A 24,846-nucleotide genomic window follows, 5' to 3' on the forward strand; every position below is an offset into this window, starting at 1 on the left:
ACATTATTATGATCGTTGTGCAACAGTAAGTGGCCGTGCAGTAAAGCTAACCTAAAGCATAAAAAATGCTGGATTCGCGTTAATGTGCATCTAAAGAAATTTAAATCTGTGGGGGAGATTTAAAACAATTTATATAAAAAATATCTTATCAACCCCCTGCATTGGGCTGTATTTTACAGATGAGCAGCAACAACAAATCGGACGTGACACAAACTGATAGACGTGCTAATAAACAATAAGATAACATAAAAAGACATTACTACTGACATTTCTTCTTTTTATGTGCAGATAATCCATCCTTGATGTTGGTTTTGTGTCCATTGTGGACGAAAAAAAAACAAAAAAAAACTAACCAAACTAGGAACACATGCAAGGCTTAGTTTGTTTATTTGAAGAGAAGTTTTTAATTGTATTATTCATTTAGTTATTTTGATGTTGGATTCATTTTTTTCATGTATTTCTTTTTGTCAAGATAAAATTTAATATACCTTGTACTGCACAGTTTACGCTCCCTCTGAGAAATAAAATAAAAAGAGATTCTCTTTAATAGAGAAAATATAATTTATAGTTTTATATATCTAAATATGTACATTTTTTAAATATACGTTCATTGCATAGAATTGTGTTTTTTGTCTGAGAAATAATTAATTTTTCAGTCATAATTTGTCTGCAGGCTCAAAAAAAAGGGGGTAAGAAAATTGTGTCGTTAACCCAGTATTGGCAGTCGTATCAAACTGTAAGCTGAATGTATGGTTACATCCCTAGCACAGATAGTCATAACATAAAAGTGTCATTAAAGTTTATTGAGCAGGTCAAAGGTCATGTACTTTACAGCAGCAGACAGGCTATCACATAAAACCCTTGAGTGGCGGGTGTTATGTAACTTTAAGTGGCATCATTGGAGCTATTAAACCAGTACTCAGCGTGAAGCTTCTCTTGTTTCAGCTGCATCAAATGCGAGACATGTAGCTGCTCAGCACTTCAAACCACTGCAGAAACATAAATATGTCATAATATCATCTACCGGAGTTCAGGATTGTACAGTTAAAGGTTTCACTCCACTCCACTACCACTTCAAATGCAACAACAACTAAATACAGTACAGTTACACTGAGCACAGCTGTAGCTTCTGAACCCTCTTCCATTTTATTCTTACTAATAATAATAAACCTGGTGTAATTATGGACAAGTAAAATTTTACTACATGTTTTCCCTCTTTCCTGCCTGCTTCTTTTTTGGCTCCTAGTATTTGAATGATTGTATTTGCTCGATGTAATTCATATAATTATGTTCAACCTGTGTGGACTTGCAAGACTGAACTAATTCAAGCAGACCAGGTTATAATGCTGGGCAGTTATCGCCGCAAACCCTACAAATCAATCATATCTTCACACCTTAATTACATGTAATTTTATGAACATGTCTATAATTATAAGATAGAACGTAAAATAACCCTCATTTAAAGACTATTCAGTAACACACCTGGCCTCATTTTCCATGATTTTAACACAACCTTACAAATTTTCAACTAATAAGAATAAAACTGCAGTTGTTTATAGGTTTAAACTCCAGTATTTCTTTAATCATCACCATGGGAAAAAAGAAACACGCTTTCCGTTTCTACCAAATTGCACAGTTCACACACTCACAAATGATGCGTGGGCATTTCAAGATCTGCCGAATTCATTTCATTTTATGCAGATTTCTTGCCTTCTAGATGTAACATAATTTATGGTAATGGAATTGTTTAATTTATAAATATTTTCTTAAATTTCCTATTAAATTTGATCCATCTCAAATGCCTCTGTATCACATTGCCCATGGATTTGGAAAAGAAACGTTCAGTATATAATTATTAAAATAAGATGGCTAAAATTGTGCAACACAGATTTAGGTGATACATTTTATTTTAAGCTTTATAAACCCACTATCACCGGTTCAGTCGCTGGCGCCAATACCCACATTGCATCATCTGCCTCTGGATTCTAATATGACAAAAATACGGTAAAAGAAAATGTTTTATTTTAAAGCATGTAATGAAAATCCATGTTTTTTATGTTGATTGCATTCATCCATACAAGTTTTAGTTTTAGTTTTTTCATTGTAATTACAGCTCCTTCCCAGTTGGAGTGATGCAGCTGCCACAGGACCCCTACTTCCAGCTTCCCCACCGTCAGATGTTTATTACCATAATACGGACGAGCAAATTTCCAGCACTGGTCACTTGATGATAAATACATTTCCTTTAAAAAAAAAAAAAGAAGAAGAAAAATCTGCATATGTAAATGATTTGAATGAAGTGCAAGCATCCTCCAAGGCCCACCAAGCTTGCTAGTGCTGGAACACCAGTGAGCATCTTTGTCCTAGTTTTGGTGGTGCGTAAATATGCAAATATGTAAGTTTATATATATTTTTCATCTGAACATTCAAATACAAATTAAATTGTCAACAAACTGATCAGTACGATTCAGGAGAGGCCAGCTCTTCCTAGCTTCTGAGGCTCACAGATAATAGTAAATCTCCATTTTGGAGGATACAAACAACTTCTACCTGCTGCTATGAAGAGTTATTTCCTTCCGACGCTAATGCAGAACAAAAATGTCAGATGGACGCTCGTTGTAGTCTTTGTGCTACGTTCAAGCTCAACGTTTTGATCTGGACCATAGAGTGTATAAAATTATGGATGATGCGTCTTCATTTTCTTCCATTAGTCAAACTGATGCTTGAATTGCAGGGATGAGTGCCACCATCTTGGGAGTTTGGGGCAAGATGACTTGCCCATTCGTCCTAGACTCGCTTGTGTCCACTACTGCAGAAGGGGTGGAGCTTTTGACCTGCACTGCAGCTTTGGATTCACTTTTGAGGAGCTGTCCCGTTGTTCATCTTTTATATACAGTTTCACTACATCATTACTTTGTAGATGTTGCTTTCCCATGTCCAGGCTTTTATTCAGTCATAATTTCAATCATTAATTTGAGCATGTTAGTCTGCCATTAAAACTGACTGACCATTAAATGTTTTACTTTTAATTGCCAACTTACATGTTACTATAACAACTATAAATGCTCCTAACTTCAACTCAAAACCATCTGCATGAACCATTTACCTTTAAAGGATTGAGAGTTTCTTCTCAGTTGCTGTGCACATGCACATAAGGCACACACACACACACATGCATTCCCCTGACTGACCTTTGACCATGCAGGGCGAGCCCCCGTTTGTTAGCCAATGAAAAAGAGGCCAGCCAGGCCGCTGCCCACGTCACACACCGGTCTGACATGTTGAAACCCCAAACTTGCATCATTCAGCAATGTGGGTCAAAGTTCACAAAGAAACTGATGTAAGAGGCAAGAGGAGGTTACCAAACCCAAAGACACAGAATGAATATTAAATAAGAGCTTAAAAATACTGAATTAGTATATAATTAAAAGTTGTAAAAAAAAAAAAAAAAAAAAAAAAGGAGGAGAACGTGCATCCCAATTGTTGATTTAATTTAGTCAATTTACATTTAATTGTATTATTATTGCATCTGTAAGTTCATCCAGCTTCAGTACTACAGAGAGATGGACAGTGACAGCAGAAATGCGGACCAAGCTGCCTGTCTCTCTTTGAGATCTGTGCCAGCGGCTATCAGCGGCTCATTCAGCGTCAGCGGGAACCGGTTGCGCAAAAAGTAGACATGACGTCCTGAAGCTGATTAATGATTCACCAGCAGCATGCAGCACACTATGTTTGTCAGATCTGCAAGGAACAACAGGTTCATGCAAATAAGTTAGAGAACCCCCCCCCACACACACACACACATCCCTCCTACCCATCCTCCCCTCCGTGTCTTGTGGGACATCCCAGGGTATATAAGGATCAAACCCTCTCCACAGCAGTCACAAGAAGGATAAACAGTCCTAGACTCTCTTCAAAACAGGCAACAGGAAATCACAGCCGATGAGGCCGAGCTAAAGACTCTCTGCAAACAAACTACTGAAGGTAACGCTCTTTCTTCTTAGTGGGACTTAATGTGAAGGGGGGTCTGCAGCTCCAAGATGCTGTTGCATCATCCAAAGTCTGTCTGACTTGGAGGTTGCATCACTTGCATGTGGTTTGATAAAGTGTCTCTTCAGCCGAAATGTTCTGAGTTCAGAGAAAAAGCATTTTTGTAGTTTGTTGTGCTTTTCATTTACAAGACTTTACATTTTCTTTGTTCCTGTATTTTCTCCCCCTACATTCTTAACTTTCAATTTTCACCTCCTTATTCTCTTTGCCCCTCATCTTTCTTCTTTTCCTTTTCCTACCTTGCAAACTTTCCTTGTTTTACCTCCTTTTAAACCTTATTTCTATATCCTAGTTTCCTTCTTGTCTCTTCTTCTTCTTTTCCTCTTCTATCGCCTTTCTCGCTCCAGACCCGTCCACCATGCCTCCTCAGCTCCAGTCTCAGAACCAGAGCGGCCCCAGGATCCTGCAGGGCGACCTCAGCGCCCTCAGCCCAGCCGTCAAGGAGTTTGTGGAGTCCAACATCACATTGTGCCAACCTGACTCCCTGCACATCTGCGACGGCTCCAATGAGGAGAACTGCGCCATCCTGACCCAGCTGGAAGAGCAGGGGATGATCAAGAAGCTGACCAAATATGAGAACTGGTAGGTCGACTGGTGCATGTTGACTTTTAGGTGCAAATAAAAAAAAAGAATATTGCTCGGGTTGTTTTAGACTTTCCAATTGTTTTTCTCCTTTTTCTCACACATCCTGTCATTTGTCTACTTTCTCCTCCTGCAGTTGGTTGGCCAGGACCGACCCAAGAGACGTGGCTCGTGTGGAGAGTAAGACGGTGATTATTACCAGGGACCAGAGGGACACGGTGCCCACACCGATCGGAGGTGGAGTCAGCCAGCTGGGCCGCTGGATGTCCGCAGAAGAGTTTGACAAAGCAATGGCTCAGCGGTTTCCCGGCTGCATGAAAGGTAAAACCAGACAGGATCAGAACTGGATGTTAAAGGAAGAATTTACAGAATATTCTCCATATTGTAGTGAATTAAGAACGATTTAAGTTACACCCATATCTCCGACTTTCATCCTCAGGTCGTACCATGTACGTGATTCCCTTCAGCATGGGTCCAGTGGGATCCCCCCTGTCTAAGATTGGAGTGGAGCTGACCGACTCTCCCTATGTGGTGGCCAGCATGAGGGTGATGACCCGTATGGGGAAAGCCGTGCTGTCCGCTCTGGGCAACGGCGAGTTTGTCCGCTGTCTGCACTCCGTTGGCTGCCCACTGCCACTCAAACGTATGTCATAAACATCAACTTGTTTTCACTTGTGAGAGACATATCCTTAAATCATTTGGTTGCCCAGAACTACTTCTTGGTTCTAAATTAATAGTTAAATCCCTATATCAGTACCTGTACTAGTACTAGTAACTAACAAAAATTGCAAGACTACTCCTGCTACAGACGCATTCATAGTTTTGGACCCATTGACCCAAATTAACCAGTGCAATGACCACCCTTTCAGAGCCCCTGGTGAATAACTGGCCCTGCAACCCTGAGCAGACATTGATCGCCCACATCCCAGACCAGAGACAAATTGTTTCATTCGGCAGCGGTTATGGAGGAAACTCCCTGCTAGGAAAGAAGTGCTTTGCCCTGCGTATCGCTTCACGCATCGCCAAGGAAGAGGGCTGGCTGGCTGAGCACATGCTGGTGAGGAAATAAAACCAAGATTCGTTCTCACATGCCCCTTCAACCCAACATCAATGTATCAATTCTTACCAGACCAAATGCTTCTTGTGTTCAGATCCTGGGCGTCACCAACCCCGCTGGGGAGAAGAAGTACATGGCAGCAGCCTTCCCCAGTGCCTGTGGGAAGACGAACTTGGCCATGCTGTGCCCCACGCTGCCTGGCTGGAAGGTTGAGTGTGTAGGAGACGACATTGCCTGGATGAAGTTTGATAACGAAGGTGAGAGGGGAATCATTCATTCATAGTTTGGCCATCAAGAATATTACAACTGCTGCAATATATATGTATAAAAAATATCCCAACTTATGATTTGGCTTTTTCCACATAGGAAATCTACGTGCCATCAACCCAGAGAATGGCTTTTTTGGCGTCGCACCCGGAACCTCAGTCCAAACCAACCCCAACGCTATGGCTACCATCATCAAGAACACCCTCTTCACCAACGTGGCAGAGACCAGTGATGGCGGTGTGTACTGGGAGGGAATGGACCAGTCACTGCCCAAAGGAGTCACCATCACCTCCTGGAAGAACAAGACTTGGAGCTCCAAGGATGGTAAGACACTCCTTTGAGTTGCTGCTTACCATAAATCTGTATTTGAGGTGGAAACTAAATCTGGGAGCAGAAAAAAAAATGGTTGAGAATGTGAGTTAGGAAAGTAAAACGCTCTTTTTCTCTTTTTTTTTCTTAGGTGAACCATGTGCTCATCCCAACTCTCGCTTCTGCACACCGGCTGGACAGTGTCCCATTATTGACCCGCTGTGGGAATCCCCAGAGGGAGTCCCCATCGAGGCCATCATTTTTGGAGGGCGCCGGCCAGAAGGTGAGAGGAAACCGGAAACTCTGGTACTCAGAGAACAAGATGAAGACATTAATACTCTACTCATTAGCAAAGAATCAGGAAATCTAATAACTCTACGTCCTTTTTAGGTGTCCCTCTGGTGTATGAAGCTTTCAGCTGGCAGCATGGAGTGTTTGTTGGAGCAGCCATGAGGTCGGAGGCCACCGCAGCTGCCGAACACAAAGGTCGGTATCTGGTGTTTCAGCTAACAGTCTGATTTTGTTCAGTGTTCAAGTTTTTTTTCTTCTCCTCAAAAGTTGACTTTCCAGGTTTTCTGACTGCATCAAATGTGACCCCTTCTCTCTCTGACTGCTTTGTTAATCCAGGCAAGGTAATCATGAATGACCCCTTCGCTATGCGCCCATTCTTCGGCTACAACTTCGGCCAGTATCTCTCTCACTGGCTGAGCATGGCCGATCGCCCTGGCGCCAAGCTCCCCAAGATCTTCCACGTCAACTGGTTCCGCAAGAGCCCCACTGCCGGCTTCCTTTGGCCCGGTTTCGGTGACAACATCCGCGTCCTGGACTGGATGTTCAGGCGGGTGAACGGTGAGGCCGGCGCCATGCCCTCGGCCGTGGGCTACCTCCCATGCAGCCACTCCCTCAACCTCCAGGGCCTGCAGGGGCAAGTGGATCTGGACGAGCTGTTTTCCTTGGACCAGGAGTTCTGGCAGAGGGAGGTGGAGGATGTGAGGAACTACTTCACCACACAAGTGAATGACGACCTGCCCAACGAGGTGGCAAGGCAGCTGGAGCTCCTGCAGCAGAGGGTGAAGCAGATGTAATGAGGGAAGAGTTGTTTATGCAATTCTGAACAGCTGTGTTGGTCGTTTTTTTTGTTTTGTTCAGCTTTTCAAACTGCTGGTCTGTAATTATGGAGCAGACTGTCGGCAATACCAAAAAGACCTGAAGACCTGAGGCATTCTGAAAAGGCAAGGTGAAAAATGTAGAACAGAATCTGAGTAATTCGTGACAGGCCTTCCTAATTATGCTTCCTTTGAGGTGGAGCCTCTTAACCTTAATGAATGAATTCTCCTCATAATTCTTTACCACAATAGTTTCATTTGAAATTCTGCATTGATTATTCTGTGGTTAGAATTCTTTGAGATTATTCTTCAGAAAGTGTGTCTGTTAAAATTTGTACTCGTAGGAATAGTAGAGTGAACAAACATTTCTCTGCTTATACAGAGCACAGAGACCAGTTAAAACTACTGAATCCAGTAGTAAATGTTTCATTTATGTCCATCCTTACACTGCTGTAGTGCCAGTATTTTTAAACCGTTGTTCTGGTGAATGGTTTTATTTAATAATAACTTATTGATAATGCACATCATGCTGTCAATGCCATGTGTATATGGTACAGAAAGAGTCCACGTTAGCTCAGCTCCAGTGTTGTGAAACCTTCCTAACATGGAGGGAATTATATGTTTTCTGTGGTCATTGTCTGCCTTTAATTTATTTTTATACTGTGTTAGCATGTCTAGGTTCATTTTTTTAACGTAATCCTGTGAACGAAAATAAAAATATTTGAATTCATTGATGATTCTTTGCCATTTTTCAAGGATCTTTTTTTTTTTATATATATATATATATATTTCATTAAAGATGCAGATTATGGTGATAGCACATGACCCTAAGTGGATGATACTAAACTTAAAGGGTGCTCAGCCTCGGTGCCACCAAGCCGACGGTTTGCTGACTGTTTGCCTCCGTTGGGTTGTCGGTGAGCATTCGTGGCCCTAGTCTTTGTGGTTCCAATTCAACATGTTAAATTGGCGGAAACATCAGTTGGAGAGACCACTCAGCTGATTGGTTGTTAGCCGTTGACTGTATTCTTCGTGGTGTATTCAATTCAATGTTTTGTGAAGCAATGTCCCTGTCAGCCTTTGTACTTCTTAGCATTGGTTAGCACCAAGCTACCAAAACATCCTGTTCAGTATCCAGCTGACAGTGTATTAATTCATATATCAATTGCACAAACAAACTCCTGGTGTCTTGACCAAGTTAGAGTTTGTTCATTCATTCGTTCAGGGCTAACACAGTGAGACCCAACCATTCACACTCACACCTATGGTCTATCTGAAATCACCAATTAACCTAACGAGCATGTCTTTGGACAGTGGGAGGAAGCCGGAGTACCTGAAAAAAAAAAAAAAATGCAGGCAGTCACAGGGAGAACATGCAAACTCCACACAGAAAGACTTTGGACCCAGGACCTCATTGCTGTGAGGCATCGGTGCTGAGCCCCAGTTTCTGTACTTACCTCAGCAGTTTAGATCCTGGAAGGACGTGGCACCATCCAGCAGATGGGCTTTCCCTCTTAAGAATCACTAAGTAAACAATATGAATCTCATTCAGAAACACGGGAAAGATATGGGAACGTTTTTTTCTCAACTGAACAGTGAGAAGTGACAAAAGGAGGCAAAGAGTAAGCTCCCAGAGAGATCTTCTCTTCTCGTTTTCATCTTTCACTCATCAAAACATTCAACAACACTTTAATCTAAACTTTAATATTGTAATCATATAGAATGACTAAAGTGCAAACCAACTGATCAGCATGGTCTGTATGGTTCTGACCGTTTGCTGTTTACTTTCTAGCCTCCCAGTAACATGTGTCAACATTACTGAGAAAACATCATGTTTAACCACTTTCTCCTGGAGATAACTGGTTTGTCAGATTGTCTTGCTCCAGCGTCTACTTCTTCCAGAGAATGATTTACCTTGAACTATCTGACCATTCTTGTTTTTCAGCAGCCTTATCTGGGGAAATGATTACCTCACATGCATGCAGGCCATACCTTCACTGCGTGTCTGCATGTTTTTCTGCACAGCTTTTATTTTTCTTTCAGTCGTTTATCTCTGAAACCATTTGTAGATCTTCATAGCTCCAGTCCTACCTATTTGAGGTATGTGCCGGCCGGCTGTAGTCTTTGTGGTGTGTTCATGTGCAACTTTTTTTTGCCGGACACCGGTGTCACAGTCAGCATTCGTTCCCGGTTGTTCTTTGATATCTGTTTGCTGTGACCATGCTTTAGTACGTCCCACTGTTATTTAGTATGTCCCACTTTTTGCTAGTGCAGTGACATTCTGACAGTAGAAAAGTCTTGAAAGTTTGTATCTAGATAACCTCACATCAAAGTAATGGTAAGTGTCTCTGACTAATTTCCTGGAAGTCAAATTCCTATCTACATAGACAGTACATACTTAAACACATAGGAGTGTGTGCTGCATTGCACATTGTGTCCACTTTAACAACATGTGTCTGATTATGTGGCTTCATCATTGCTAAGAAAACAACATCTTTAATCATGTTCTCCGGTAGAGAATCTTATATCTTATAGCCACCTGCTTGGAGGAAGAATTACTTCCTGTTGCAGAAGCACAGAACGTATCTGCCAGCTAGCCACTGGATGTAGCCTTTGTGGTGCATTCGAGCGCAACATTTTGATCCAGACACATCAGATGTGAAGAAATGTCCCTGTCAGCCTTCGTATCAGACTCTCTATGTTTTGACTAACTTGAAGGTTCAGTACTTAAAAAAAGTTGGCAGTATCCACTCTTTTTTCACTAAATGCATGGAAGCACATTTATAGAAGCGTGATGCATTCAGAACCCAGAGGAACTTCCAACAGATGGGCTTTCCCTCTGAAGAATCCTGATATGCCTGTGGTAAGTCAACAACATAATAATTGTTGCTGTTTAGTCATTTGAATTTACACTTGGACTAATTAAATCTAAAAGGATCTAAATAGAAAAAACCTCCTGTGACTTGTAGAAATCTTTAAAAACAACTTGATCCGTACTGATGGTGTACCATAGATTCACACTCTCATTTTATGCCATCAAATATTAATGACGTCACAATAATGTAAGTTCACAAAAACTGGGACAGTCTGAAAGCCTGGACTCCGGCTGCATGAGGCCACATGTTTTCATCCCATGGTCCACTGTAACTGTTGCGTAAAACGTGAAGATAATGATGGTGGCTAGAGTTAATCATCGCTAACTTGTTTTTGACACTGTGATCTGGATCATATACGTGCAATGTGTTTTAGCTGAGGGTTTCAAAGAACACTGAAGAAAAAAACAAACAGACGGCAGCAGATCACGGCCAGTGTTACACAGGGCGCATAAGGTCCAACTCATCTCCACGTACAGCGTGACGACACAGATGTTACAGTTGAGAAACAACAGCAGGTTCCTGGCATTAAACAGAATCAAAGTCTACGTAAAGACATTGCTTTGTCATTTCTATCGACCAGTACTGTTTTAACATGCCGCTTGAAGTCCGGATGAAGAATATTGTCAAGATTTGGTCGCCATCAACTTCTTCAAATAGATTAATATTCACAAAAGTTATTTCAAGATACAACACAGTGAAGCTGTGCATTAATAACAATACCAGTTGTTAACTGTTGTGCATTGAGCTGAATGTTGTATGAGTTGAATTACGGGGGAGCTAAGGGGAGTTCGACTCCCCGAGAGGGTTTCAAGCTCCCACGAAAGGCTGCTCAGAGACTTTCAGAGACTTTCTATCTTCCCCTCAATGAGGTAGCGGAAATGCAAAAAACAACAAACACATCGTGGCTGTTCTTATTTGCGCTCTAATGTTCTTTTTTCTCAACATTTGTCTCACTTTATTAACAAAATTGTGCGCTTACTGCTGTGGCTGTGGATTTAAGTCACCACTCTGGGTTGAGTTCAAGTGCAACTTTTGTTTGTGATAGATTGCATGATAGTAATAAGATAACACACGCTGCAGTGTCTTGAAAGAATGTGCAGAAGTAAAACTATCTAAATTTTAAACTATATTATCTTTAAACTATTGAATCTATTTACATACAGTAAAATCACGCAGATTGAGCATGTGTTGTGCATGGCGCATCCTGTCGTCTGCACATTAGGTTGACCTGGAACAACGTGTGTCTGTAAACGTGGCCCCAACATTACCAAGAAATCAACATCTTTAGTCAATTTTTCCTGGACATCACAGTATTGTTTGTCACTGGCTCTTGTTAGAAAATGCACTTATTCAAGAGAATGATTTACGTGGCACTATCTTAATGTTCTTGTTTTTCAGCAACCTTATCTGAGGAAATAATTACCTCAGAAGCATGGAAGCCATACCTTTACTGCGTGTCTCAGACTGAATGATTTTCTGCACTGTCGCAAGATTTTAGTTTATCTGCCTGGCATTTCAGTGTTGCGCATTGACAACAAATAATCATTCAATTCAACGGTAAAATCTATTTTACTTGAAAGATATTTCAAATTGAAAATGTCACCTTAGTTAGTTTCAATTAGCAGCCTGGCTTCTAACAAACTGTTTCAGCTAAAAAAAAAAATATTAGAAAGCCATGTTTATTTGATATCATATTCATATTCTCCTCACTCAAAATCTTGATTCCTGAGTTGGATGGTAAGAAAAGCAAACAATGAAATGATGTCACAGGTTTAAGTTTCTCTGTCTGCTTTAGAGGTTGTGTCTCTCACACACAAGAATGTGTAGATTGTATATATATATATGGACAGCATCTCCCCACTTCAGTGCACTGAACAAACTGTTGTGATACGAGTTGAGCCATCGTGAGTCTGATCAGTACGGTCTGAGAGTGAAGCCACATAGAGCCATGACATAGATGACCGACCACACTTCCACCAGACTCACTCTCATTTTCATTAATTAGTACTAGGCCCTGCTCTCCCTCCACCAGTTACAAGGAAATGTTGGATTATACACTGTATTTGTATTTACATTATTTTTTTACAACTCTCACAGCCCCACAGGATTCAGAATTTGGCAATAAATAAATAGATAAATAAATAAATAAAAAATTGCCATGTATTTTAGAGTTTCAGTTTGACCCAAGTCCCATCCACTAACATGGAGGAGTTGGAGCTCATGACCTATACTGCAGCCAGTCACCAGGGGGAGCTCCACTTGCATTGGCTTCACTTTAGAGGAGCTGTCTCCCTGTCCATCTTTGTACTGTCTATGGTTTGTCCCGTTGGGCATGAATGGATGGCAGTATGTTAACTTTTTTTCTTCTTCAGGAAAGTCTTTGCCCATATCAGCGCTGATAAAGACTCTAGACAGTTTGTCAGCTGCACTGATAAAATACCACAGTCGTTATCTGTGTAAATGTGTCTGTGTGCTGTTCTGTTCCAGTGATTGTCGATTCAACATTATTAAAAAAAATCGATAACAAGTTAGAAAAAACGTTTTTTTTGTGTTCATTTGCAGTTTTCTCTTTATTATTTTCTCGTTCACTTATTTTCTCTCACTACATCCTTTTCGACTGTAAAGTGGAGACTTCACCAGAGACAGTTGGACCGCTGCCTTGAGGTCCGTGTGGTGCAGAGAGGTGTAGCATGGTTGATATGAAGAAGGTCCAAAGGTTTCAGTTCATCTGCTGGAACTTTATATAATATAAAATGTAAGAAAACATCAAGAACTGTGTCACATGGAACAAATTAACAGGGAGACGAGAAGAAGAAGAAGTATTAAATTTAGTATTGAGTTAAGGATGAGTAGTAGTACCAAAGGTGATGGATTATCAGCTCTGTGTGTGTGTGTTTGTCTCTTTGAAGTGGACTTCAGCAGTGATGCTGTCCAACTCTGGGAAGTAATTAGTTGCAGGTAACTCCAGGTGATGTAGCAGGATATCACGCTACCAACTCAAAACTCCATCCATCACTCCACATGAGCTTTCAGGAATGTAAAAAAAATAAAATAATAATCACTCAGTGAAAAGAGATGAAGCAGGGTGGACAGTGATGAGCTTGTTTAATCTCTAAGTCTATGACCCTTCAGCGATCTTTGGAGTCATGTTCAGTAATAAGCCTAACTTACTCAGGTTTTCAATCTCATTTGTCAAGTGAGCCATAAAACAAAATGAGTGGTGGTTTGTTAAGTGGGCAACTATGCGGCAAGACGGAGAGACAGGGAGATAGCAGGGAGAGAGAGAGACAGATAGATCGGAGGGTGAATAGTTTAATAACCTCGCTGTCTGAGGTGAGGGCTGACGTAGGAACTTGGCAGGCAGAGAAAAGAGTGTAAAGCAGTTTAAAGCCGTTGAGTCACTGGGATCTGCTCGAAAACTGGCTCTGATCCACCTGGATGGGAGTCATTCATTCAGTGATCAGGCGCACAGAGCAAACAGAGCACAGAGCAGAGTTTTTATAGACAAGTGTGACAGGTGTGACCGCCTTGACCATCTAGTCAAGTGTTAAGTCACTCCAGACAAGTCCAAGCAAACGCTCACGTCTATTAAATGCAAACTTAAGACTCAAATAATCCTGTGAATGTCGTCACTGTTAACTCATCCAAATCCGGTTTCATTAATTCTAAGAGGAAACTGTCATCTCATATTTTAAAGTCCAACTCGTTTGTTAAGTCATTCCGGGCCTGAATTCTTGAAATCCAGGTTTAAAAGACTCACGTCACTGAATGAACATCCAAATCATTCTAGATAAGTCAAAGTTGAGTTTTAACTGAATTCATAAAAATCCAACTCGTTTCGGGCCTGTCTAAGTGGTGACTAACTCACAAATTAAATTAGTCAGATAAAGTTATTCTAGTCTGATCCAAGTCAACGCATAAGTTACCGTCTTAGTCAAGACCCAAGAATTCACAGACAAGTCCAAAGACAAGTGTATGATTTTACCTGAGGCAGGTGGTCTCGTGTTGTTTGTTCCAAGTAAAATCCAAGCACAACTCATATCTACAAACATCAAGACACTTAAGGCAAGTTCCAGTCATTCTTCACAGGTCATGTTTCCAAATGAGCCCAAGTCAGACTTTGGGTTACGATTTAAGGATCAAATAATTACAGACATTCAAGACGAGTCTTATCTATTTTAAGTGAAGCCCAAGTAAAATCTCAAGAAGTGCAACTAACATCTCACACACTCAAGTCACTGAAGGGAAAGTCCAAGTTGGGTTTCATAAAAGTCCAAGTCTCAAGTCCATCAGGAGCCAGTTTAAATGAAGTCTTAACCTCCTGAGACCCAAGTATTTGTTTTGAATTTTAAGAGAAGATTAAGATCTTTAGGTATTTGGGAATAGTAGAACTATGAAAATAAGCATCATCTTTGAATTGGAAGTAGGTTTTGAACAAAAAAATATGTGGACACAGGGATTATTTCGCTGTATGTTACAATTTAAGTCCGGCATGTGTACCAAAATGTAAAACTGTTCATTGACTGTTCATGAATTCCAAGCATCCTCAAACGTGTCCTTGTGAAATTTACATGGCATATCAAACTAGAAAAGTTAATAAGCATCGACCCTTCGCTACCAGTACCTGGCAGACAAATGTGTCTCCATAGAAGGACGTAGGGTCTCGCGAGGTTAAATCAAAAATTGTTTGTCTTCATTTATTTTTTTTACGGTTTGGATTGGTCGCGTTTAGTATTTGCTTCAGTAAAATTCATTTTTGTTGTGCATGTCTTTGTAAAATGTCAAATGAAGATACGGGAATATCAAGTCTCAAGTCTCTTTGGACAGTTTCAAGTTTCAAGTCAAGTTTTTTTTTTTTTGTCCTTGTCCAGTCTTCAGCTCTACAAAAAAATCCCCCGTCTGTTAAATCAGGTCAAATTTAAATTTTGGCATGTGATTACAAACTCTTAAATAGCAGCATTAGCCAGAATTTCTCTTTAACATCTGAGACTCGGATCGGTTTCATATCTGTTTCACATATGTGTCACATTTGGTTCAAGAACTGGGTGGCACATATATCCTTTCATAAACCAAGTTAATCAGTGTCGGCTCAGACAGGTGTGACCGTCTAGGTGCTGAATGAAGTGGTTTTCGCTGCCTCTGTATGAGCTGATACGTTTGCATCTGTTCTGTCCTTCGTGTCTCAGGCCAGCTGAGGTGACACTGTGGCTTTCAGCTGATATCAGCTGTTATCTCTTTCCACTTTCATAGCAAGCACTCCCCGCTTGTATTTAAGCTTTTCCCTTAATCTCTGTCTGAAGGCTGTGACAGCTATCGGTCCGCGCAGTCTCTCAGTTTTGTGAAAGAAGAACTTCAGAGAAGTAAAGAGATACAGACAGAAGAGATTCAGCTTACTGTACGTTTGACTTTCAGCTCCCGTGTGTCTGTGTTCCTGATGTGAGTGACACACTTCATACGGGAACATTTTTGGTCTTTGTTGCTCCGAACACTGATTTGCATGTGTTTGCATTAGATAAATAATGTAAATTATTCATGATAAATACGACGAGACAAATAAAACATGTTGCTGTTACTTAGATTATGTTTTAAGAAGCAAATATAGTTAGAGAGCACTTTAATTTTGAAACACACATACACATAAATATAAGCCCCAAAAGTCTTTGGTGTAAACTAATATGACTTTCAGTATCATCACAGAAACTCTGACTTTAGCTGATCTTTGAGATTTGACTGAGATTTTCCCCACCTTGAGCTGCTTTCTGCTCTGCACCTTGTACACCACTACGTTTAGGTTAAATCTATTTTTGCAGATTATTAACAGACATATGTTGTTATAGATTAATATCCTGCGCAGGAGATGGAGGATGATTGTCTGCCCCCATGTCAGAAACTCGCATGGATATCACAGGCAGAAGGATGAAATTAAAACTCCACTTCAAAATAGATATAAGTGCGCCACCTGCTGGAGACAAGGTGACAGTGACTACAGGTGATTCATCATGTTTCTGATGCTCTCAAGGAAACATCTTCACCTTCGAGGTAAAAATTACGTGTCACGATTGCATGTTTGTTTGTTTCATTTATATCTTTTATTTATTTCTTCTGTACAGCACTTTGGTTCACTTCGGTGGTTTTTAAAGCGCTTTATAGATAAAGTTGGATTGAATTGGATCTGCCTCCAAAGACATGCTAATACAAGTAATAGGTGACCCTAAACTGACTCTAGGTGTGAGTGTAGTGTGAATGGTTGTTTGTCTCTGCGTTACTACTACTACTACTACTACTATATGTCAGCTGCAAACAAATATATGAATAAATAAAAAAAAAAAAGAGGAGACATGGACATATTTATAAAACTTTTTATTCACGTTTTAAATCGAAGGCTAACTGAAATGTGTCCGATTCATACCATGTGTTCTGTGACAACAACAATAAACCATTGTCTTCTGTTTGCAACAGAGGAGAAAATAACAAAACGTAACAAACTCGGCAACACATAGACGATCCAATATAAATAAAAAATAAACTGTCTCAGTACACAGATAAGCAGTTATTATCATTGAGAATAAGTAGGCCTCTATATAAGTGTTTGAGCCATGCGGTGACAGATTACAGACTGAACCATTGTTTAGCACCATGTTCATCTTTTCTCCACTTCTTCACTTGGATGGAAGAGTCATGAACCTGGAGCTAAATGTGACAAGAACAGATCAGGATTCCTGCAAGTTTTATCTGGCGCCTGGTCCAGGACTCGAGATTTCCCTCCAAAGCTGACGACTGTATCGCAGCCCCGTCATCATACGTCGTCTTAAAAGCCTGGACCAGCCGCGTGCAGGAATCCCGACCAGAACAAACAGATCTATTGTACAAGTCCCACATTTTACATGCTTGCAGGAGAAAACTCGACGACAGGTGGAAGACTTTTACAATAGTCACTGCGGCGGACGGACAAGTGACAGGAGCGCTGTCGTGTCGTTTTTAAGATACAGAGGCTTCTTCAAATACGCACACGTAACATACTGCAACAAAAAGAGAGTGTTTCTGTATATATTTTTTTGTTTTCTTCAACATTGTCAGAGGAAAAGGCGCCATGCAGCGCTGATTCAAAGAGCAGAGCGAGCGGAGAAGAGCATGCAGAATGAGCAAAAAAAAAAAAAAAAAAATAGGAGTGGTAAACAAATGTTGCAAAGAATAGTTCAAGTCATGTCTTGGATGTTTAGGAAGATCACTTCTTTGGAAATGTCTTTAAATTATGCTGCAGACAGGAAATAAAATGTGTTATTCTTTATAGGAGCAGCCAGTGTTGCGTCCAATTAAATGTCGTCGGGAAAATTAAAATCGAGGAGGATTCAGTCAATGATATACATGGATAAAGTTCCCGACATCTCCAGAACGTAGCATCGGTGACCACTGCGCTAAACTCGCGAAATAATGGAAACCCGGTTTCCAGCAGGAAAAGGCAAATGGATGAAAAGCTGGAATGATAACAGGAAAAATAAAACACTTATTGGTGAGTTTAAACGACTTCTTCCACTGAAGACTGAGGAAGCATGACTGGTTCAATCGTCCAATTTCAGATTTTTTTATTCACATTTTAGCACATAAAAGCAGAGGTCATTTCAGTTTTCATTTTTATTTATTCATTTTTTTTTTTTATTATTATTATTTTTCTTTCCCTTTTCCTGCTGTGACGTGGCTTCCACACATTCCGGTAGTTTTAATATATTGTGCTGTCCGGGGGTTAAATATCAAAAAGGCAACAGTAATGGAGTGTTGAGTGTTAAGTCTCCGCTCATGCTGGACACCAGAAGGCACACGTTAGGACGCTGGGCAGGGGGCGAGGAGACGCCGTGATTAACTCGATGCTTCGCGCATGTAGCTGACTTTAACACGAGAAAAAAAAAACTTTAGAAGAATTAGGTTCTGCTCTTCAGACGGCGTCACACTTTAAACTGGAAAGGGCACTTAAAAGCAGTATTTACACGTCTTCCCCGCCGACTAGAAGCCTTCTGTGTGTGTTTGTTAGGTAGTTTTACACGCTCAAAGTTTACAAATGTGTCAGTGGATTGAAGAGAAATCACCTTTTTTCGTTTTTGTTCTCAAGTGAATAAAAAAAAACAACAACAACAACAGGAACAACAACAATAAAAAAAAGTACATTTAGCACACTACGTTAAAATATGACTAGTATTATCAAAAAGGCAAATAGTAGGTGTATTGCAACGATCTTTGCGGCATCACTATCAAAAAAATCTTCATCATCATCAATCTCATCACCATCATCCAATCATCACCATCATCATCATCATCATCATCGTCTGAGACGGCGCGCGGCTCGGGATGATTGACAACCCCGGAAGCGCGTCGTTTCGCCCGTCTCAGAGCAGGCAGGCACACTTGTACGACAACAATAATAAAGGAGGAACGTTTCTGCAAAGACGGGCCGGCCAATGGCAGCGAAGGCCGGGCATGAGAGGAGCTCTGTTCATTGGACGGCGGCGGACACCTCTATGAAACAGGAGGAGATCGTTCAGACAGGAAGTGAGAGGAGGAGGAGGAGGAGGAGGAGGAGGTGGTGGTGGGGCAGTCGCTCTGGAGGAGACGCAGGTGTGTCAGGTAAATGCTATCGCATGGTCCACGATAAGAAATAAGAAATGTAATGGATGAATGAAAGTGCGTGTGTGTGTGGGGTGGGGAGGGGTGGAGGGGTTTGTTTAGTCTGCTCTCTGTGTGTGTTTGTGTGTGTTTAGTTTTCGTCTAGACAGCTGGAGGTCTTTCCCAGGCCAGGCTGGTGTACATTAGCCGCACACTCACACACACACACACGCACACACACACTCGAACACAAAATGAAACATTCATTGGCATAATGAATTGTCTGCTTCTTCACCCTAACCATCTCAGTGAAAGTGTCTAACCCTCACGCTAAACTTAACCTAATTTAAACCTTTAACCTAAAACCAAGTCTTAACTCTCAAAACGTCCTCATTGTGTAAAACTCACACTGGTTACTCGGAAGGATAGCTGTAGAAGAACGCACACACACACACAAACGTATGTGTGTGCCTTTATCAGGACCGTCACTGACATCATGCATTCCCTCGTCCCTTATCCGAACCCTGTGAAATCTTTAACTTCAAACCAGGTTTTAATCGGTTTCAAGTTTCAAAAATGAGTTTGACCGTGTGACTAAACCCCTGGTGCTTGTGCTTGTGTAAACGAATGGGGATGGTTGTGACAGTAAAGGCAGAAAAGCGCTAGATAAAAACACACACACACACGCACACACACACATGAATGCACAGACTGCTCTGGGGGAAGCTGTTCACAGATTCGAAGTGTTAGCTAAAATGCTAACTCTGGGCTGATGATAAATGAGTGATTTGGGTTTGCATTCGGCCTCCAGAGGAGGTTCCCCTCTCCTCCTTCTCCTCCTTCTCCTCCTCCTCCTCCTCCTCCCCCGTCTCAGTTTTGGTCTCGTCAGCCAGCGCAGCTTTTCCCTGAAGCGAGATTTGCTACATTGCTTTCTTTTGTCATGCGTTACGCTCTAAGATCATTATTTTAAATTGTTTGTTTCTACTGTATCCAGTCTTTCTCATAGCCGCTGCAAACACCTCTGATGCAGGAACCGTTTCAAACAGGAAGCAGCTGCCTCCGAACACAAGTGTCGTAAAGGTGACGCTGAACTTGCATTGGAAACAGGCTCATAATCTACTTACAAAAACGCTTCAAGGGTGATTCACACTCTGATTGATCCAATCACTCCTTTAGCCGCTTTGGGACAAAAGATTGATTTCTTTATATTGTGAGTTTTTCCTCTTTAAGTGCTCGCGGTTAAATACAACGCAGCGCGGTAACAAAAGGAGAGAGACAAATAAACAGAGGCAAGAAAAAGGCATTTTAAGGTTTTAGCATAATTTTAAAATCCTGTGAGACTTCTGCTAACCGTCTGGATAAGAAAATAGATTCCATCTGTGGTGTAACACAAACTATTTTTAATCTGTTTCACAAGTTCAATTTCTTTTGAAAGCGCATATAAGAGTGTGTGCTTGCTCCATAAAACACACGACTGTTCAAAGTGATTTAGTGGAGGAAAATAATGATTTCAGACAAAATCAGTGATAGGAAAGTAGACTATAAGAATTGTGATAATACTGACAAATCATAGAAAATTATTTATACAGTAAGATATCAGAGTTTAGCTTCTTATTTCACTCTCTCCTCTGCAAGCTACAAATTGAACTAACTCAGGAGTTTTGGCTGCAGTTTGATTCGGTCCCTGTGGGGGGCGCTGTTGCATAAAGACTGGACAGTAGAGGGCGCTGGCTTCCTCTTAAACCCGCGGTTCCTTCACGTCAGAATAAATTGATGATATCTGGCGAAGGCCGTCGGGTTAAAAGGTGTTCCACGCTCAAAAACTACGAACTCTAAACAAACTAAAAACTATGATTTTCACACTCTTAAAGAGATGACACGCGACGAGCTGCTGTTAACACTCGTGTCACTTTTCAACACTTCAGCGTGCCTGGTTTGCAACAACCCGTCTCGTGCTGCGTTCATCGCACAAAGAGTTGCGTTCCAAAACTTAGACATTGAAGAAAAAAACATTAAAAATTAGGAAATGGACCAATTTTTCTATAGACTTTTTATATTTATACTGCTTTTTTTTTTTTTTAATAATTAAAATATTAGGTTTAAGTTATTTAGCCAAAGTTTGTCGAGTAACATGTGAAAAATTTGGGCTTTTAGAGACTGTACCGGTATTTGTTTTCCAATCCAAAGATGTTTAAAGCTTTGGCTCACGGCTCTTTGCATCTTTCAAAAGCGCGGCTCTAAAACTTTGCCTGAAAATCTAAAAATAAACTAAAGGGATCTCGTGTAGTTCTTAAATTCTAGCGCGTGGCGTCGAGCTGAGGCTGGCGCTGGCTGACCGAAGATTGTTGTCTCTTTCCTGGTGCAGTAAAGTGCTCAGAGGTGCCGACAGAAAGAAGAAAGACGCGTACCAGGGCGTGAGTTGAATAAAAGCAGGAGATACGCGATTTTAAAAACAACTGGAGGTGTGGGATTAGAAATGTCGGCGGACGCAGCAGTGCACAGTCAGTGGATCACGGGTTTAGGGCCTGCTGGGCTACTGGCTTCCTTCCTGAGTAAATACACTACAAAGGGACATTCGGTGTCACTGCTTCTACATTGCTCTCTGTCTCTCTCTACTCACCCAGGGAACAAAAGACAGAACAAAATCTGACATTCAAATAAAGTAACACAGCAGGATTAAAAGCTAATTCTATGTCATCCTATTCTACTAAGTTCTACCGTTACATTACATATTGTCTTGATTAGCTCAGACGCTTGTTTGATGTGACGACGTCTGATTAACTTGAGCAAACTGTGCTTGTTTGGTCGAGGTAGTGGCAGCCAGCTTTGGGATTGGCTAACGATTCGGCCAATAGGATGAGATGAAGAGAGAGTTTCTGATTGGGCCCACAGGTGTGACACTGACTTGCGTTTGGCTTGACTGGACTCAGACATTTGCATAAACCAGGGATTTTTTTTTTCTTCTTTTAAATCAATGGTACAGTAATGGTTGGTCAGAGTCCGTTTGACCAAAGTCTGAATCTCCCCATAAACTTTCCATGATGCCGGCTGCTGTGCACTGCCGAGGTCCGGGCCTCCGGTAAGCGTTTCTCACCTCTTTCTGGCTTTTGTTTTTTATTCTTTAATACCTCAATGGACAGAGCTCCTTCACAGTAAAAGTTTCTCTCAAACGTTCCATATGCGCATACTTAAAAAAATAGTGCAATTCTTTTCAGCAATTATATAAATAACTCTAAATTCGTGCTTTTCGCTCTCCATTTGCATACATGTGTGGTGTATATATATGTATATATATATGTATATATATGTATACATATACATATATATTCCCTATGTATGCTGCAAAAATGTTCGATGTGAAAGTTGGCACCAACCAACAGGTTACTGATGTTCGTTTCTCATTTTTTCTAAAACTACACAACAAATTATAACAAACAGAAAAGACACATCAAGTTTAGAAAAATACCCATACTTTCTCTACTTTCTCTCTTCTCAATCATATTGCAGATTCTTTTTTTTTCCGTGGTGAACAGTCTTGAACTTTGTGCAAACCTTCTTAAGATAACATTAAAAAAAAAAAAAAAAAAAAAAAAAATCCAAATAAAAAAATAAAACTCCTGCACCGTTGGTCATCGTAAGGCAGAACTTTGAGCTTGGGGGACGTGCAGCACTGTGCTACGACTGGTGGGCTAGATTAAGACAACTCTAACTAAAGCTAAACTCTTCCTGGAGATACTCAAGTGTGCCAACGAGTCCCGGTGATACAGCTGAAGCCGGGTGCAGGAGGCGCTGCCGATGTTGGACTGTGAAGTAACAGAAATAAGGCTAAAAGGACTCAAAGCAGCGGCATTGGGGATTATCGATAGTATACAAAACAAATCGGGACCTGGAAGAACCAAGAAGATTGCAAAATTTCGCCATTTGCCTGGATAGGAATTTTCTTGTAAAGTATGCAAAAGACAAACAAAGGAAAGGTTATCGAGGAAAGAAAAGGAACAAGTAAATATTTATAATGAAGAAGCCTGCGTAGATCAGTCTGATAGAGGAGCGAGGAGGATCCCCCGTCTTCTCTGACATCATCTGAAGTGCTCCTCAGACAGGAAGTAAGAAGCTGTGGAACAGGAAGTACCAGATGTTCTGCTGTGGCTGTGCTCTGCAGGGTTGATTTGGTTTCCAGATGTTCTTACCTAATGAGCAGACTTCTCAGTCCTAGCCCGATCTGTTCGGCGGGGGGAAACTGTGACCGCCGGTCGGCCACAGATACAGCTAACCAGCCTGCGGATATTACCAGTCGTTGTGACTTTCCCTCATGGTCCGCTGACCGTCTCCAGAGCAGATGTAATCCGGGGTTTTTTCTCAACGGCTAGGAAAAAGGAAGCTGTGACGTCACACCTGCTGCGGCTTCTGGGATTTCTCCTTTGCGTTCCTCGTGTTCCTGTTGTCCACGCTTTCCTGCTGTTGAGTCGGCAGCCGGAGCAAACCGTGTATGAGCGAGGACGGCGGCGATACAGTCCGATGGTTGTGGCTGGAGTTCATGGACGCCGGGTGGTAGTAGTGCCCGATCACCTCGCTGTAGGCCGGAGGGGCCCCCTCCACGCGGGAGCCCTGCTTCTGCTGCCGGGACGAGGCCTCCTGCGCTTCTAATACACTGATGCCCGAGTGGACGCTCGGAGGAGGGGCCTGCAGACTGAGAGAATAACGAGTACAAATATGAACGACGGGAACAGAAGAACAAGGACAAGCACCGACTGTGGAAGGATTATCAGAGCCCTTTACCGAGACAAACATCCAGGAGCCCAGGAGCTGTTTTAGGAAGTGTATCTGTACCTAAGCTTCCTATTAACACAGATGTCAGGATGCTTATTAGCTTACTGCCAGAGGGTTTTGTGGAACCATTCACATCCACAGTGAAGTAGTTTTAACAAGTATTCTTAGAAGAACAAGATAAGGTTGTATATCTGACTTAATGAGTAAGATAAAAGCAGAGACTGTGTAAATGAGAGGATGTAAAAGTGCTAGTGCTGCTTCACGTCCTGTCATTGTTTTTTTCCTTGTACGTTCCCCCCGTATTAGTTTCACCCATGTCTCGTCGAGCCCTCAGCACACGTGTGCGTATATATATAGTCCTGTATTTCCCTTTGTCAACTTGTCATTGGATTCCCTTCTGTTTATGTTTCTGTTCCGCTCCTCGTTGTTCACTGATCCCTGAATTTGTGTCTGTGCTTTTGTTTTTAGGATACCCTGCGGCACATATTAATACAGAATTTGTACACTTCTTTCTATATTTCCCCCCCCAAAAATGCTGAAACAAGGACAACTGGACTTGCAGAGTGTCTTGAATTCTTGAAATAAAAACAGTCCAGAACCTTCACAGACATATCTACTCTTTTCTGGGGATGTTCTAGTTGCAAGAGCATCTCATTCACAGGCTCTGCTTTTCCAGATGCACGTCTAGATGCTCACCTGGCTTGCAAACAGGCGTTGGATGGGTCGAGGGGGTGGGAGTCGAACACTGTTCGGTTGGGCGGAGCTCTGACCGACTCGCGGTTCAGTTCCATCTGCTGCTCGGGGTCTCTTAGCTGCAGGGTGCAGGGACCCTGGTACGGCGGGGGCTCCTCGCCGTCTGAGAGGGAGATGGTGGGGGGGAGGTCGATGAGGCTCTGGGGCAGGTAGGGGTACGTCGGCTGGAACCGAGTGGGGGCGTACGTGTGCTGGAAGCGCTGGGACTGGAGCGCCGGCTGGGACTGGCCGTGCTGCACTTCCCGCTGAAGGTAGGAAGAGGCGATCCCTCGGTCCGGGGGACGGGGGTTGTACACCTGGTGCTGCGCGGAAGATGACATCAAATTACCGCCGAGTCCACATTTACCAGAGTTTTACAAATCAGTTCCCTCTCTTCGCTTCAGGAAATTGGTGGTTCGATTAACACTCACCTCATTTAAAGCGCTACTTGTCCCTGTGCCCTCAGAGGACCACAGACCTCCATCCTGCGAAAGAGAGGAGATGT

The 24,846-nt window shown here is 41.8% G+C and overlaps 2 protein-coding genes across 3 annotated transcripts in view; one reads left to right on the forward strand and one right to left on the reverse strand.

The window, feature by feature from the left end:
• Positions 1-3,827: 3,827 nt before the first annotated feature.
• On the forward strand, positions 3,828-8,101 carry pck1 (phosphoenolpyruvate carboxykinase 1 (soluble)). Its single transcript, XM_047584264.1, has 10 exons — positions 3,828-3,984; positions 4,343-4,632; positions 4,769-4,953; positions 5,072-5,275; positions 5,502-5,689; positions 5,784-5,946; positions 6,056-6,280; positions 6,417-6,548; positions 6,656-6,751; positions 6,893-8,101. Exons 2-10 carry the CDS (start codon positions 4,409-4,411, stop codon positions 7,348-7,350), a joined length of 1,875 nt encoding a protein of 624 aa, XP_047440220.1. The 5' UTR covers positions 3,828-3,984; positions 4,343-4,408; the 3' UTR covers positions 7,351-8,101.
• An 8,489-nt stretch (positions 8,102-16,590) lies between these two features.
• Positions 16,591-24,846, reverse strand: part of pmepa1 (prostate transmembrane protein, androgen induced 1) — a 39,742-nt gene continuing 31,486 nt past the window's right edge. For both annotated transcript variants that reach the window (XM_047583383.1, XM_047583384.1), the window contains exons 3-5: positions 24,773-24,826; positions 24,306-24,664; positions 16,591-23,529 (exon numbers count right to left, since the gene is read on the reverse strand). In XM_047583383.1, the coding sequence (XP_047439339.1) occupies positions 23,229-23,529; positions 24,306-24,664; positions 24,773-24,826 (714 nt within the window). In that variant the 3' untranslated portion in view covers positions 16,591-23,228. The remainder of the gene's footprint in view (positions 23,530-24,305; positions 24,665-24,772; positions 24,827-24,846) is intronic.

The sequence above is a fragment of the Mugil cephalus genome, chromosome 4, assembly GCF_022458985.1.
Source record: "Mugil cephalus isolate CIBA_MC_2020 chromosome 4, CIBA_Mcephalus_1.1, whole genome shotgun sequence".
Lineage (NCBI taxonomy): Eukaryota > Metazoa > Chordata > Actinopteri > Mugiliformes > Mugilidae > Mugil > Mugil cephalus.

What these genes read in the sequence shown, in the direction of transcription:
- pck1 (XM_047584264.1), top strand. Translation starts at nt 4,409, where the DNA reads ATGCCTCCTCAGCTCCAGTCTCAGAACCAGAGCGGCCCCAGGATCCTG. An exon ending in CTGACCAAATATGAGAACTG is followed by an intron (nt 4,633 to 4,768) that starts GTAGGTCGACTG and finishes CTCCTCCTGCAG; the next exon opens with TTGGTTGGCCAGGACCGACC. An exon ending in CGCAGCTGCCGAACACAAAG is followed by an intron (nt 6,752 to 6,892) that starts GTCGGTATCTGG and finishes TTGTTAATCCAG; the next exon opens with GCAAGGTAATCATGAATGAC.